We start from the raw sequence: 14,372 nt of genomic DNA, 5'->3' as shown, positions 1-14,372 counted from the left end.
ATGGTCTGATGGGAGAGGGTGCTTTATCTTACAGGAGGAGAGGGAAGTTCAAATGCCTTTTTGAAAGTATTTGGTGGATGATCTTCATTTGGAATTGGACAAGGGGGGGAATGTGTCCCTATTGGTTCTGCTGGACCTCTGTGGTTTTCAATACCATTAACCATGGTATCCTACTGGACTGCCTGGTTGGAATAGGATGTGAAGGCACCATTTTATTTATTATACATTTAAAGCATTTTTACCCTGCTCTTCATCAGAAAAAAGTTCCCAGAGCAACTTACAAAAATCAGTACTAGGGCAGCCTGCCCTTAAACCTGTAACCTAAAAGACAGGACACAAAAGGAAAAGAGATAGAGAGGGAGGAGTAAAAAAACCAAACTATTTCTTAGTTACAACATTTGTATAATTACTAGTTGAAATGCAAAAAGTTCAAGGAGAGGAGGAGTCAAATGTTGTTGGTCTTTTAGATGAGCTGATGGCCCTGCTTCCCATCTCCCTCTGCTGCAGCTTGATGGAATGGCTGCCGCCACGTTACAATTGATAGAGGGAGGAACCTGATGGAGCTGGCTTCTCAGCAGAGCTGAGTCACCCTGCTTCCCTTCCTGCAGCCTGATCGAATGGCAGTTGCTGGACAGCAGTTGAGAGACAAGAAAAGCCTGATGGAGCTCCAGAACTCCTTGGAGGGCCAGTTTCAGCAGGTGGTGCTGGGAGACTCCTGTTCAACACCTTGGCCAGTGGTGTCTCTCAGGTTTCATCTTGTCCCCCATGCTCTTTATTATCTACACAAAACTGCTGGGAGAGGTTGTCCAAGGGTTTTAGGTTCAGTGTCACTCTCCTTTCCATCTAAATCAAAGGGAACTGTTCAAGCTCTGAATTGGTGTTTGATGTCAAGGAATGGACTGGATGAGGGTGTACAAATTGAAGCTTAAACAAAACAAAGCAATGGTGCTCCTGGTCAATCGAAAGGCAGATTAGGGAATAGCAGTTAACTTGTCCTGGATGGGGTTGTACTCCCCTTGAAGACTCAGGTGAACAGTTTGGGTGTACTCTCAAAATTCAGTCCTGAACCTGGATGTCCAGGTTTTAGCAGTGACCTGGAACACCAAGGCTAGTGCACCAACTATATTCATTCCTGGAAATGTCAGATCTGTCTACAGTGACACATGCCTTAGTTACATCTCATGTGGATGATTGTAATACATTCCATGTGGGGCTGCCTTTGAAATATGTTTGGAAACTTCCGCTGGTTCGGAATGCTGCAGCCACATTACTGACTGGGGCCTATTATAGGGAGCATGTTGACTACCATGTTACAGCCTCACTGGTTGCCAGTCCATTAGTCTGTTTCTAGGCACAATTCAAATGCTTGTTATTGCCTACAAAACCCTATATGACTTGGGACTAGATTATCTGAAAGATGGTATTTTCCCTTACGAGTCTGCTTCAGTTTTAAGATCTTTTCTGTCCCATGCACATCTGTAGCACGTTTGGTGGGAACTCAAGAGAGGGCTACCAGGGGAAGCCTATCTAGCCACATCTCTACTGACTTTCTGCTAGCAGCCAAATATTCAGGCAAGCCCATAAGCTGACTTGTTACGGCCTTTGTAAATACGTTGCTATTTGTTTAACCAGTTGTATTTGATGTATTTACCTGCCTTGTTTTTGTTTTGCTTTTACTTTGTATTTAGTGTATTTGCTAGAAGAGATCATTTGGGACTTTGGGGAGTGTTATTACCAATATGTGGGTTACATGCAGCTCTATTTCTCCTTTTCATCTACTACTAGAGAAGCTGTTGATGTTTTGAGTGTGTCTAGAAGCAGCATTGGGCTGGATGAGGGCAAATAAATTTAGACAGACAAGACAGAGGTGAGGAGGCAGATGGACTCTGGAATAGGAATTCAGCCTGTTTTGAATGTGTAGTACTCAGGTGGTGGCTGTAGGCAGGAGTGTCCTTGTCTAGTTTAGGCTGTTCCAACTGCGACCTGGCAAGTTCTGTGGTGACGCATACGCCGTAGTTACATCTAGATTGGATTATTGCAATGTGCTCTACATGTGGCTACCTTTGAAGAGTCTTCAGAAACTGTAGTTGATCCAGAATGCAGCGGTGAAAATGCAGGTGAACTTTTAATCTCTGTGCTAATATAAAGGACTCTGAAAATTATGTGTTTCACCAAGGAACCCCTTTGAATAATGGGGGGCAGTGGAGTGTTCTTGTTGCTACTTGCTACCTGACCAGGTCTTGTATATTCATGGCTGTTGGGCTCCGGATACAGATTGGATAGATTTAAAAAATGCAAGCAGTAAGTAGAAATTTATTCTCTTTAATTTATTTATTAAGTTACCCTTAATTTTAACTCCAGTGTAAACACATTTAGAGTATGCGTAGAGTTATAAAATATAGGCTGCTGGTTTCTTTTTTTAAAAAAATCTGCTTCTATCTGATATTTGCCTTAACATTTTCCTTAAGATTCAACCCTGTGAGTTCACACACTCCTGACTTAAAGATGCTTTCCTAGTTGCTTTGCTCTTGTATTACTCAATGTGTGGAGTCGGTAAGCTGTCTGGCTAGGCCTGTAAAAGAGCTAGTAAACAACTGTGTGCACTTCAGATTTCCAGGGCACCTGCTGTGAAATTCTCTGGTTATGGCAGTGGAACCCAGATCTGACCTCCAGGCTGAATGCCTATGAGGTCTTGTGATAGCTTTACCAGTCACAAGGGCTTGTGACAACTATACTAATCATGGAGTGCAGCTGAGATGAGAGTCTAATCTTTTTGCCTCCCTAAGTTGGAAGATAAAACTTTGAAAAACTCCAGTTGTGGCTAAAACATTTCAGTCATGTGTGACACTCACCTTGTGTCCAGGGCGAATCAGTTGAAAAGAAAACTTATAAGATCTTTGAGGTAGAGAGCTGATAGAGGGCTGCAATGGCTGTATCAATCAGTGCAGTGGGCAGAGCATATTCAGCTATACAACTCCTTGTATTGGGAGAAAATGGATGGGAATATTTCATCTTTTGTTCTTACAAAGGGCTGGGTCACATAATTGCCAGCTGAAAATTCTGTATGTGTGATGGAGCTCTAGAAGTGCAAGGTGTGGCCTAGGCTAAGGGATAGAATCATAGAATCATAGAATAGTAGGGTTGGAAGGGGCCTACAAGGCCATCGAGTCCAACCCCCTGCTCAATGCAGGAATCCAAGTCAGAGCATCCCTGACAAATGGCTGTCCAGCCTCGTCTTAAAGGCCTCCAGTGTGGGAGAGCCCACCACCTCCCCAGGTAATTGGTTCCATTGCCGTATTGCTCTGACACTCAGGAAGTTTTTCCTGATGTTCAGCCGGAATCTGGCTTCCTGTAACTTGAGCCCATTATTCCGTGTCCTGCACTCTGGGATGATCAAGAAGAGATCCTGGCCTTCTTCTCTGTGACAACCTTTCAAGTACTTGAAGAGTGCTATCATATCTCCCCTCAGTCTTCTCTTCTCAAGGCTAAACATGCCCAGTTCTTTCAGTCTCTCTTCATAGGGCTTTGTTTCCAGTCCCCTGATCATCTTTGTTGCCCTCCTTTGAACCCTCTCCAGCTTGTCTGCATCCTTCTTAAAGTGTGGTGCCCAGAACTGGACACAGTACTCCAGATGAGGCCTAACCAGTGCTGAGTAGAGGGGAACTAGTACTTCCCGGGATTTGGAAGCGATGCTTCTATGAATGCAGCCCAAAATAGCATTTGCCTTTTTTGCAGCCACATCACATTGTTGGCTCATATTCAGCTTGTGATCGACGACAATTCCAAGATCCTTCTCGCTCGTAGTGTGGTTGAGCCACGTATCCCCCATCTTGTAACTGTGCATTTGGTTTCTTTTTCCTAGGTGCAGAACTTGGCATTTGTCCCTATTAAATGCCATTCTGTTGTTTTCTGCCCAGCACTCCAGTCTATCCAGATCACTTTGAATTTTGTTTCTGTCTTCCAAAGTATTAGCTATCCCTCCCAATTTTGTGTTATCTGCAAATTTGATCAGCATTCCCTGCACCTCCTCCTCCAAGTCATTAATAAAAATGTTGAAGAGCACTGGGCCCAGGACTGAGCCCTGCGGTACCCCACTCGTTACCTCTCCCCAGCTTGAGAAGGTCCCATTGATAAGCACTCTTTGAGTCCGATTCTGTAGCCAACTGTGGATCCACCGGATCGTTGTTTCATCTAGCCCACTTTGAGCTAGTTTGCTCATCAGGATATCATGGGGCACTTTGTCGAAAGCTTTGCTGAAGTCGAGGTATATGATGTCTACAGCATTCCCACGGTCTACAAGGGAGGTGACTTGATCAAAAAATGAGATCAGATTTGTCTGGCAGGACTTGTTTTTGACAAATCCATGTTGGCTTCGAGTAATCACGGCATTGTTGTCAAGGTGCTTCCAGATGGATTGCTTTATGATCTGCTCCAGAATTTTCCCAGGGATTGATGTCAGACTGACTGGTCTGTAGTTCCCAGGTTCCTCCTTTATATTATATATATATTTATATATAAATATATTATATATATTTAAGATCACATGACTTATATGCATGTATGTACAATTCCCAGTTGGAAATTGTATGAACCAGCATGGACGTGTGCATACAGGATGCAGGTGCGTTAAAGTGAAGCTCTTTTCCCTGACTAACTTGCCTGTGTTTACTTCTGAGCAAATATATACAGGATTGTATGGCAAGGCTTGTTCTGTCACCATCTCTTGCTTGTCACTTAATATACTGTTATATAGATTTTGTGAAGATGGCACATGAACAACTATATGACTTCTGGTATTATTTAGACTTTGCAAGAAAACATGTTAGATTTAAAAGATGTGCTAGTTTTCAGTTGGGTTACATTGTCTCCTATTTTAGAGTCTCTTATTAGTATGAATAAGGGGCTGCAGTGGCTTAGTGGTTAAGACACTGAACTGCAGACTGGAAGGTCGGCATGTTAGCAGTTCGAGACCCGAGTGCCGTGTGTCGGAGTGAGCTCCCGTCTTCAGTCCCAGCTTCTGCCAACCTAGCAGTTGGAAAGCAAGAAATTGCAAGTAGATAAATAGGTACCGGCTCGGCGGGAAAGGTAACAGCGTTCCTTGCACCTCAGTGTTCAGTCACGCCGGCTACATGACCACGGAAGGGTCTTCGGACAGCGCTGGCTCTTCGGCTTAGAAACGGGGATGAGCACTGCACCCTAGAGTCGGACACGACTGGTTGGGGACACCTTTACCTTTACCTTTTATTAGTATGAATGGATATAATTTTGAAAGGAAGCTTAAGTGTACTTTCAGTTGGGATTTTCTGTCTCATGACAGCAAAAAAATGTTGAAGGAGCTGGAGTGGATAAACATATTCTCCTTTCTCTCTCCCTTGCTAAATGGTTCAAATAACCTGCTCTAGTGAAGGTCCTTCATACCTATTTTTTATTATATACATCTTTGAATGGGCAATACCTATAACTAGCTTCAAAATAAATTTCCTTGTTTTCCGTAAACAGTGGCAAAAGGACAGTTTGCTTAAACAGAAAGAATTCTTTAAATGCATGGGACCTTGCTAAAAGTTTTAGAGCTTGTGTGCACAGCCCATGGGCTATAAGTGGCCTCTAAGCTGGCTGTGTGGTCCCCATGTTCTCTCTGCTACCGCTGCTGAATTGTCGCTCGCTTCTACCTCGGATCACAAGAGGGGGAGGAGGTTTAGCTTGTCCCAGCAGCCCAGATTGCTGGTTCCATGCACTAATGGAAATGGGGAAGCAGCGCTGCTGATTGGGGTTTCCCGGGGTAAGGGCCAGAGAGGCTTTAGCCTCCCACTCCCTCAGTGACCCAAAACAGCCTCCCTCCTGTCCCAGTAACTTTGAGCCTCCCACACTCCAGTGTGAGTGTGTGCAAGTATGTTAGCTCCCAGCTGACACCACATGCAGCCCTTGGGGCCGAAAAGGTTGTGCACCCCTCTTGTAGAGCCATTTACTTTAATGACTTTTCTACATTAAAACTTGATCGAGGAATGCAATTTAGCCATAAAGTAATTTATACCTTAATAAAAACATGTCTTTTCTCATAGGCTGGCCTAATTGAAGCTAATGGAGAGTTAAAGGTTTTTATAGACCAAAATCTTAGTCCAGGAAAAGGTAAGAACTTTTGTTGTCATCGGACTTTGTGTTTAATGAAGTAGACTTCTGTATCTTTACCAGGAGTGGCTTCAGGTCTGTGGGGGCCCTTGGCAAAGTGTCCTCTCATGGGCTTCCTCCTCTGTCAGTGGGCCCTGGTGGGCTTACCAGGCTGTTGTAACAGTGCTCTAAACAGTGCAGGGCAGCTACTCTTAATTTCCCGCAGCATGTCTGGAGTAATGCTAGGTTGGGTATAGTGTGGAAAATTAGAAGCGTGGCTAGATCCAGCCACCTGGTGCTGCTCAGTGTTCTGGGGCGGGAGAAAAAATTAAGCAGAGCCCAGGGCAGTTATCAGGCAGCGGGCCCTGACAGCTGCTGAAGGATGTATATGCCAACACCAGCTCTGATCTTTACAACTGGATCTGAGTGAATTTTGGTTTTCTTTTTAGAAATTTGGCTATATACTTGGATGTACTCTTTAACCATTTGGCTTCCTTTCCAGGATTAGATCTCAAAAGTAAGTGTGTGTGTGTGTGTGTGAGAGAGAGAGAGAGAGACGCTTTCTCAAAGGTCTGCATTGAAGATCTAAGGCGTAAAACAGCAGGAACAGATTTCCATAACTGAGGGGCCACCACAGTGAAAGCCCTGCCCCTTGTACTCACCAAACTAATTGTTCTAATCAGGAGATATATGACCTAAGTATAGAGGCAGGATTGTGTGGGTGAAGATGGTCCGTTAAGTAACCTGGTCCCAGATGGTTTTTATTTATTTCATTTCTATACTCCCCAATAGCAGAAGCTCTCTGAGAGGTTCACAACAATTAAAACCATTAAGTACAACTTTAAACTTTATACAAACCAACACTTTGATATCAGGTCAGAAATGAATTGGTAACCAGTGTAACTGGTTTAAAGGACGTGTCACATGCGCACCTTTTGTGGCTCCCATTAGCATTCTGGCAGATGCATTTTGTTATATTTGGAGTTTCTGAGTTAGCTCCAAAGTCAGCACAATGTAAAGCACATTACGGTAATCCAGTTTAGAGATAACTAGGTAGAGTTACTGTGACTAGGTCCAATAGTTCCAAATAGCGGTGCAGCTGGCATTTCACTTGGGTTTTACCAGATAGTGCTGAGTCCAAGAGAATCCCCCAACTGTGCACCTGATCCTTCAAGAGGAATGTAATCCCATCCAAGACTGGCTTGATGCCACTGTCCAGAACAGTTGGTTTCCCCAATCCAGAAAGCCTCCATTTAATCCAGATTAAGTAAATTCCCTTCATTTCAAAACAGCATCCGACCACTAATACAGGGCATGCAGTCTCCCTGAAAGGTGGAAAAGAGGTAGAGTTGCATGTCATCAGTGTACTGGTAACATTATCTAGGGATTCCATTTAGATATAAAAAGCATGGGAAGTGACACTGAGTCCTGAGGCACCCCACAAATCAAAAGTCGCAGAGTGGAACAGAATTCATCCAACACAATCTTCTGTGATTATCGTGGGTGTGCTCTCTTCTACTGAGTTTTGTTCTGCTGTGCTTGGTTTTTAGATTGTTCTTAGGTTATTTTACTGCTGTTTTGATCTAATGCTAATGAATTGTAAATTGCTTTGAAACACTGGATGAAAGGCAATATACACATTTTCAAAGTAAATTTGCGCTATTCACATAATGCTATCTATGCAGTGGAGTTTGTTTTGGAAAGGAAGTACAAATTTTATGTTCAGCAAAGTAAATAGAGTGTTGTGATATATTTTATCCATAAGTATACAACTTTTAAGTATTGATTCCGCTGAGAGAGAATTTAGCATCTGTGTTAAGTCTTTGATTAAAATAAATTGGATTGAAACCTATTTAACTTTTTTTTGGATTGTGCTCATTATAGGTAACAACACATGTACTGCAGTAGCCACGTTTCTCAAAAATGCATTTATAAAATATTTTAATGGAACAGTATTATTTATATAAAACTTATAAAATTCTAGATGGAGCCCCTAATTAGGCTTGTAGTTGGGTTCTAAAAACTGAACTATTTTCTCCAAGCCTAAAAAAATAGCTTGATTTATACTAAGAACCACCTAAATTAGACCCATTTCCACCCCAGATAATACCACTGGGACTTTGATAGAATATGACCTTACCTCCAACCCCTGTTATACATCCTGCTTTAGACCCCTTCCCTCTACCCCTCTCATGTGTCTGCCTACCTTGCTTGCTGCTCCTGCAACAGTGGGAGGGAAGTCTCCTCTTTCTCCTCTGATGCCTGGCACACTCCTATGACCGGAAGCCAAAAGTGTTGGAAAATATAATTTTCCCAGTGTTATTGACATGTCAGTAATGTTGGGGAAGATTAAATTGCCCAGCACTTCTGACTTGCAGGTATCGTGTACGGAGAGGCCATTGTCAGCACTGTAGCATCAGCAAGTGAAGTATGCAGGTGGATGGAAGGGAGGAGCAGGCAATTTAGCTGGCTTGCTTAAGAGGGATGGAGCACTCTATCCCTCATCTGTGCCCAGCCCAGGAACCAAGTGGGGTGTCAGAGGAGGGAAGTCTTGTCCTCCATATCCAGCATAGAAATGCAAATGCAGGAGGGATGGAGCTTTCTGTTCCTCCTCTGCCAGCCCCTAGTAGCTCTAGTAAAACATTTTGCAGGCTCTCTTTGATCTTATTTACAAAACTGGGTATTGGGGTTTGGGGGAGGGATGTGTTGATTTCTTCTAGAACTCTCAATGTAAAGAGTGAAGGTCAGAGAAATGCATAGCACCATTTATTCAGTTTACTAAGCTATGGTAGTTGAAGTAATAAGAGAGTGATTTTGATGAGCAAAGGATATGTGACAATTCCAGTGAGCAACTAGCAAGCAGTATCTGAGACTGGAAGGGATTTACAATATTCAGTATTCTAGTGTACCATTAAAAAAAACCCTGCAAAATGTCCCTGAGAAGCTGTACGCCCTTGTATCTGCATTTTACTATCGATGCCAGTTTTCCTTAGTGCTTCTGTGCAGATGACTTCCCTTTAAGTTGTACTTTGGGAGAGATTTGCTGTCGCAACTGAATTCTGAGAAAGTGGTTGTGTTAGAAGCCTCTCTGTGATTCTGAGAATTGATGCCAGTGGAATTGTTCTGCTCATTAATGAAAAAACTAAGAAATAGGCGCATCTGTTCGACATACATTCTTACCAAATATTTGAATGCTTTGCCTTAAATTCTTATTAAAACGTGGGATAGAGAATTATTAAATATAATGAAGCTTCATTTGTTAAATGATACAGCTCATGGTTGAAATAAAAATGTCATTTATACTGTGCTTAATTATGAACAACAAATTGATTCCATGGAGAATATTGCATTTCTTAGTTGTTACATCACTTTAGCTGGGTGCTGTATTCCTGCATGCTTATCAGTCCTACATCTTCTAGAGTCCACTTAAGTTAGGAGTAAGATTTGTGTGTACTTCAGTTGTGCAGTATGTGTTGCAGTGAATGGATAACACCATCCATGCAAAGAATTAAAAACGGTGGTTGGGTAATTGGCTTCTTCCCCGCCCCCAACTATTTCTGTATCTAGAGAAGTGAATAGATTACTTTTTCACTTTCTACCATTCTGGAATTTAATTTAATTAACATTTTATGTAGAATTTTGTACCACAAGGTGGCAGTATTTACACAGAAATGGAACACTTAAAACTTCCACATGCATAAATTCAAGTATAAGGCTGCAACCCGATGTACACTTAGCACTGAATATGTCCAACGTGGAAAGGGTTGAAAAGTTGTGATAGTGTAGAGCTGCACCAATATAGAAAAGTGGCTAGATATGGAAGTTCTCATCATAGTGGCTGATGACAAAGATTTATCTAGGAGTTAATTTTTGAGCAAAGGCAGATGTTTCTGTTGGTCATTTAAGTCAGTGGCTGGGTTCACACTTAACAACATCCCATGGGTTGTTGAAGCCGAGCAGTAGTGAGTGAGTGCCTCTTGTGTACTTGTCACTTCCACTTTGAATTAACAACTCAGGAATGCCCAGATGTGGTTTGTTGTTGGGTTAAGTCTGAGGAGTTTAACCCCTAAGTAACTCAGAGTTGCCGAGTTTGGACATCATGATAACAACCCAGCAATGGGGCTTTCCTGGGTTGTTAATTGAAAGTGAAAGCGATGAGCACATGGGAAGTAGCGTGCTCATTCATACTAGATATTGGCACTTCCTAGATTAAATCACCCAGAAATTGCTGTTATGTGCAAACTAGGACGCAATGTCAGAGAAATTTGCTGTGTGAAGGTTTTGCAGGATAAACTTTGGTTGCAGCATCTAAGCTGTCTGAGTGGTGTATGATACCTGGGCATAGTTCTTTTATTTAATGTTGGCTTCTATGCCTTTAGAGATGGAAATACAGCATTTATTACAGCTTGATCTCAAATACCTTCTCCTGGTTTTTGCTTAACAAAAGGATGTCTGCTGGCCTTATCAATACTTTCAACCATGTTAAACTTTGAACTTTACAATAGAATTAGATGAATTGCTGCTATCTTTAGCATCTGCAGTGGTAGGATTGGATGCCAACTGTATTGCACATCACTAATTCATTATCCTTTTCTAACTTTTGATTATTTGGGTATTTTAGGTGTTGTTTCATTAGTAGCCGTTCACCCTTCCACAGTAAATACACTTGGAAAACAGCTCCTGCCGAAAACATTTGGACAGTCTAATGTCAACATTGCGCAACAAGTGGTAAGAGGCCTGTCAGAAAACCTACTAATTCTTCAAATGGACTGTATTTGTTGCATCTAATAATGTTTTGAACACCAAGATAATCTGTGTATAGTAAAAGATAGGTATGCAGGCATGTAGAGAACACGTAACTGTTTGTTTTAACAAGATAATACAAACTGGAGATCCAGCACACATGTTATTATGGCAAAATAAATACTTGTATCATTTTGTGTGTAATTCACATATGACTGTGTCATTGTTTGCTACACAATTACCTTGGCGTAACAAAAGTGTACTGTGTGAAGTCACTTCCCCCTCTTTAAAATAACTTTACAAAGTGCCTTTGCAATTCTGATTATATATCGTGTGTGTGAATTTAAACAATCTGTGAGTAGATACATTTCTCTTTATTATTTTATCTATGCTTAGTTGGAGTTCAGGTATTTGAGTCTGAGAAATCATGGTACACACTGACATAACAACAGCATGAGATCTCAGACTGTACAGTACTTGAACTAACATTTGTAGGTATTGCCATGTTTATTTTTCTTTCAGTTTAATTTAACATTTGTGGTGTGACAGTTTCCCCATGGTCCAGTTCCATGCTGCTCTGGTGACATCTTCAGAAGTAACCACATAGGTCATCCAAATGAGGCCACTGTTCTCATATTAGGGCAACGCAGGCATACCTAGAGTACTGTGGAAGTGGACTAAGGTGGAAGAGCTCCCATGCTTCTTTGGTAATGTATGAATTGGGCCACAGTCAGTGGATTATATTTGGTTCTTAATGTTAGTAAAGGATATTGTATTCATGGTGATATGTAACTTGTAGATTTTAGGATTTTAGGTGGATTAAGGCTGCAATCTTATGCATTCTTACTTGGGGTAAGCCCCATTTAATTACAGTGGGACTCCTGCGTAAATGTGCATAAGGTTGTGCTACACAATTTTTTGAAATCTGCATATGAAACACAAGTATGCACTTAAAATGGCAGCTTGCAGTGCAGGAGAGAGCCACTAGATGAGGTTGATTGTGAAACCAAGAGCAAGCTTATAGCATAGCTAAAACTCCCACAAACTTTGAATTAAACAAGATTTGAAGGGGATTTAGCATTTCAGGGAAAATACCTGAGGAATTCTGTAGGAAGTCAAGAGTTTTGAAATTTTGTGAAATTCCTTTTGAGGGGAGGTAAAACATTAAGTGTGACTGTGTATTATTAATTTTTCAGTGTAAATAAGGAACTTAATTGGTTTCATATTAAGGAAGATAGGAAAATTAATTGGAATAATATGGGTTACACTTTATCATATTAGGACTGTTTTCTGTTAATTGTAGGTTATTGGTACACCTCAGAGACCTTCAGCCCCCAATACTATTTTGGTAGGAAGTCCACATACACCCAACACACACTATGTATCGCAGAACCAGGCTGCAGATTCCTCACCTTGGTCTGCTGGGTGAGTAAAATTCAGTTAGGTTCCCACAGACTGACAGAAATGTTTGAGAATACATGCCTCAAAATCTTTATTCCTGTTAAAGTTGTGTTGACTTTCTGATAACCAAAGCTGTTTAATTTAGCTCTCATATCAAATACTTAACTATTTTGGCCAAGGGTGCAGAACCTCAGGCCTAGGGGTCAAATCCGGCCCACCTGGAGTCCCAGTCTGCCCCACTGGGGGTTCCCCAGATGGCCATGCCCCTTCCCCAAGCCCCAGTTCCTTTCCCCCAACCAGTGATTGTTTGGTATCTTTCTGTCTTTTCTGTGATTTTTTCCCATTCTAAAAGGTTGAAATGCCTCTCCTAAGGTTCAGTTACTCACAGTAAAAGCGTTAAGATACAATATGCTGGTATTTTGGCCCCACCTCTTTTGCCTTTGTCCTGCCTACCAGTGTGGCCCCTGAGAGTTTCTCTGAAATGGAATTTGGCCCTCAGCATGAAAGAGATTCTGCACTCCTGGTTTTGGCAATTGCTGAAAAACAAAAGTGAATAAAACTATTCACACAAATATATAAATGCAATATAATAAACATACATGACTATAACAAAATATAACTTATACATAATTCTAACCCAGTGTTTCCTGTCGAAATTGTAATGAAGCTAGTGGTTCAGGATATCTGTTGTCCTGTTCAAATTTAAATTGCCTGAACCACTTGTCTGTGTTAATGGTTTTGAGAATTGTGTGCATATAGCTCATTGTATCTGTTTTTATAGGAAACGAAACAAAAAGGGAGAGAAGAATGGCAAGGGTTTGCGACACTTCTCTATGAAGGTTTGTGAGAAGGTTCAGAGGAAAGGAACTACCTCATACAATGAGGTAGCAGATGAATTAGTTGCAGAGTTCAGTACTGCAGATGCTCACATCTCACCAAATGAATCGGTAAATATATTGTTCATGTTCTGAATGCACTAGAGGAGGAGTTGAACAATGGTTTATTTTTGGAATTTCTCTTTACATCGGTGTATCTAAACACCCCCCATAAAAATCCCTCTTCATATTCGAAATACCCATATGTGGACACAACCCTTTACTGCTTGCTTCCTCTCTTTGAGTCCTATTCCAATTCCTGTCTGTTGTATAAACAATTCTAGCTCATGTTTGCAAAGCTTGTCCCAGCTACTGGGTAAAAAATTTAAATGGTTTAATTGTGGATATTCTGATACTCTTAATTCACCATGTCTGCAGCAGGCGTATGATCAGAAAAATATTAGACGACGTGTGTATGATGCCTTAAATGTCCTTATGGCCATGAACATTATTTCCAAGGAGAAGAAAGAAATCAAATGGATTGGCCTACCTACTAATTCAGCTCAGGAATGTCAGAATTTAGAGGTAAAATTCAGCAAATATTTGTTACTTTCAATACTGATTTCTTAATACCTGTTCTGATTAAATACTGTCTTCTCTTTGGCTTGGCACTGGTTGAATCCAAGTTGGAGAGTCAGGTTCAGAATAGTAAGGAATTGATTCTGCACATGTGCCATTCCTGTTTTTCAAAATTGTAATTGTTTTTTATTTTCAAATAATTGTGCAGTTTCACAATTTCATAAGGACAAAATAAAAATAGAATAAAAAATAAAAAGGTCCAAATAGATAGGAAAGAGTCTCCTGACATTTCCTTTCTTCCAGGCAGCATTATGGTATGGGTCTGGTGTTGTCTGGAAGAGAGAGGGGAGAGCCAGGTGACACTTTCCCATCTTAAGTTCTGGACATAAGAACAGAAGAATAACTGCTAGTTTGAGTACTGTTCTAGAAAACATTTATGATAAATCAGCCCATGAAATCCAGGGCAGAATACGGTATAGGCAGATTCCATAAGCATCTCTATTAAATACTATCACATTCTGTGAATGGCTTCATTATAAGAAATGGATAATTTTTCCTGTTGAATAGTTTAAAATAATAAAATATTTTTAAAAATATCTGAATAAGGTTTTATTTTGTTTTATGGCAGTGTAGCTGGATGTTCAAATCTTTCAGAGTTTTTGGAAATACTTTCTGTTACGCAGAGAGATTTCTGACTGTCGGGCTACCTGGGTGGATAATACTTCCGTT

General features: G+C 41.1%; 1 protein-coding gene across 6 annotated transcripts in view; it reads left to right on the top strand.

The window, feature by feature from the left end:
* TFDP1 (transcription factor Dp-1) overlaps positions 1–14,372 on the top strand; it is a 46,183-nt gene that overhangs the window by 7,065 nt on the left and 24,746 nt on the right. For 5 of the 6 annotated variants that reach the window (XR_014789217.1, XR_014789216.1, XM_084844561.1 and 2 more), the window contains exons 3-7: positions 6,060–6,126; positions 10,727–10,833; positions 12,152–12,273; positions 13,031–13,196; positions 13,503–13,649. Coding sequence is in view for 4 of the 6 variants with exons in the window: in XM_084844561.1 (XP_084700687.1) it covers positions 6,060–6,126; positions 10,727–10,833; positions 12,152–12,273; positions 13,031–13,196; positions 13,503–13,649 (609 nt within the window). In the remaining 2 variants the exon portion in view is untranslated. The remainder of the gene's footprint in view (positions 1–6,059; positions 6,127–10,726; positions 10,834–12,151; positions 12,274–13,030; positions 13,197–13,502; positions 13,650–14,372) is intronic. The other variant, XM_084844563.1, reaches the window with a different exon arrangement.

The sequence above is a fragment of the Heloderma suspectum genome, chromosome 3 (genome assembly GCF_057233095.1).
Source record: "Heloderma suspectum isolate Gila_16-S chromosome 3, 16-S_ref, whole genome shotgun sequence".
Classification (NCBI taxonomy): domain Eukaryota; kingdom Metazoa; phylum Chordata; class Lepidosauria; order Squamata; family Helodermatidae; genus Heloderma; species Heloderma suspectum.
This window is presented reverse-complemented; position numbering and strand designations above follow the sequence as displayed.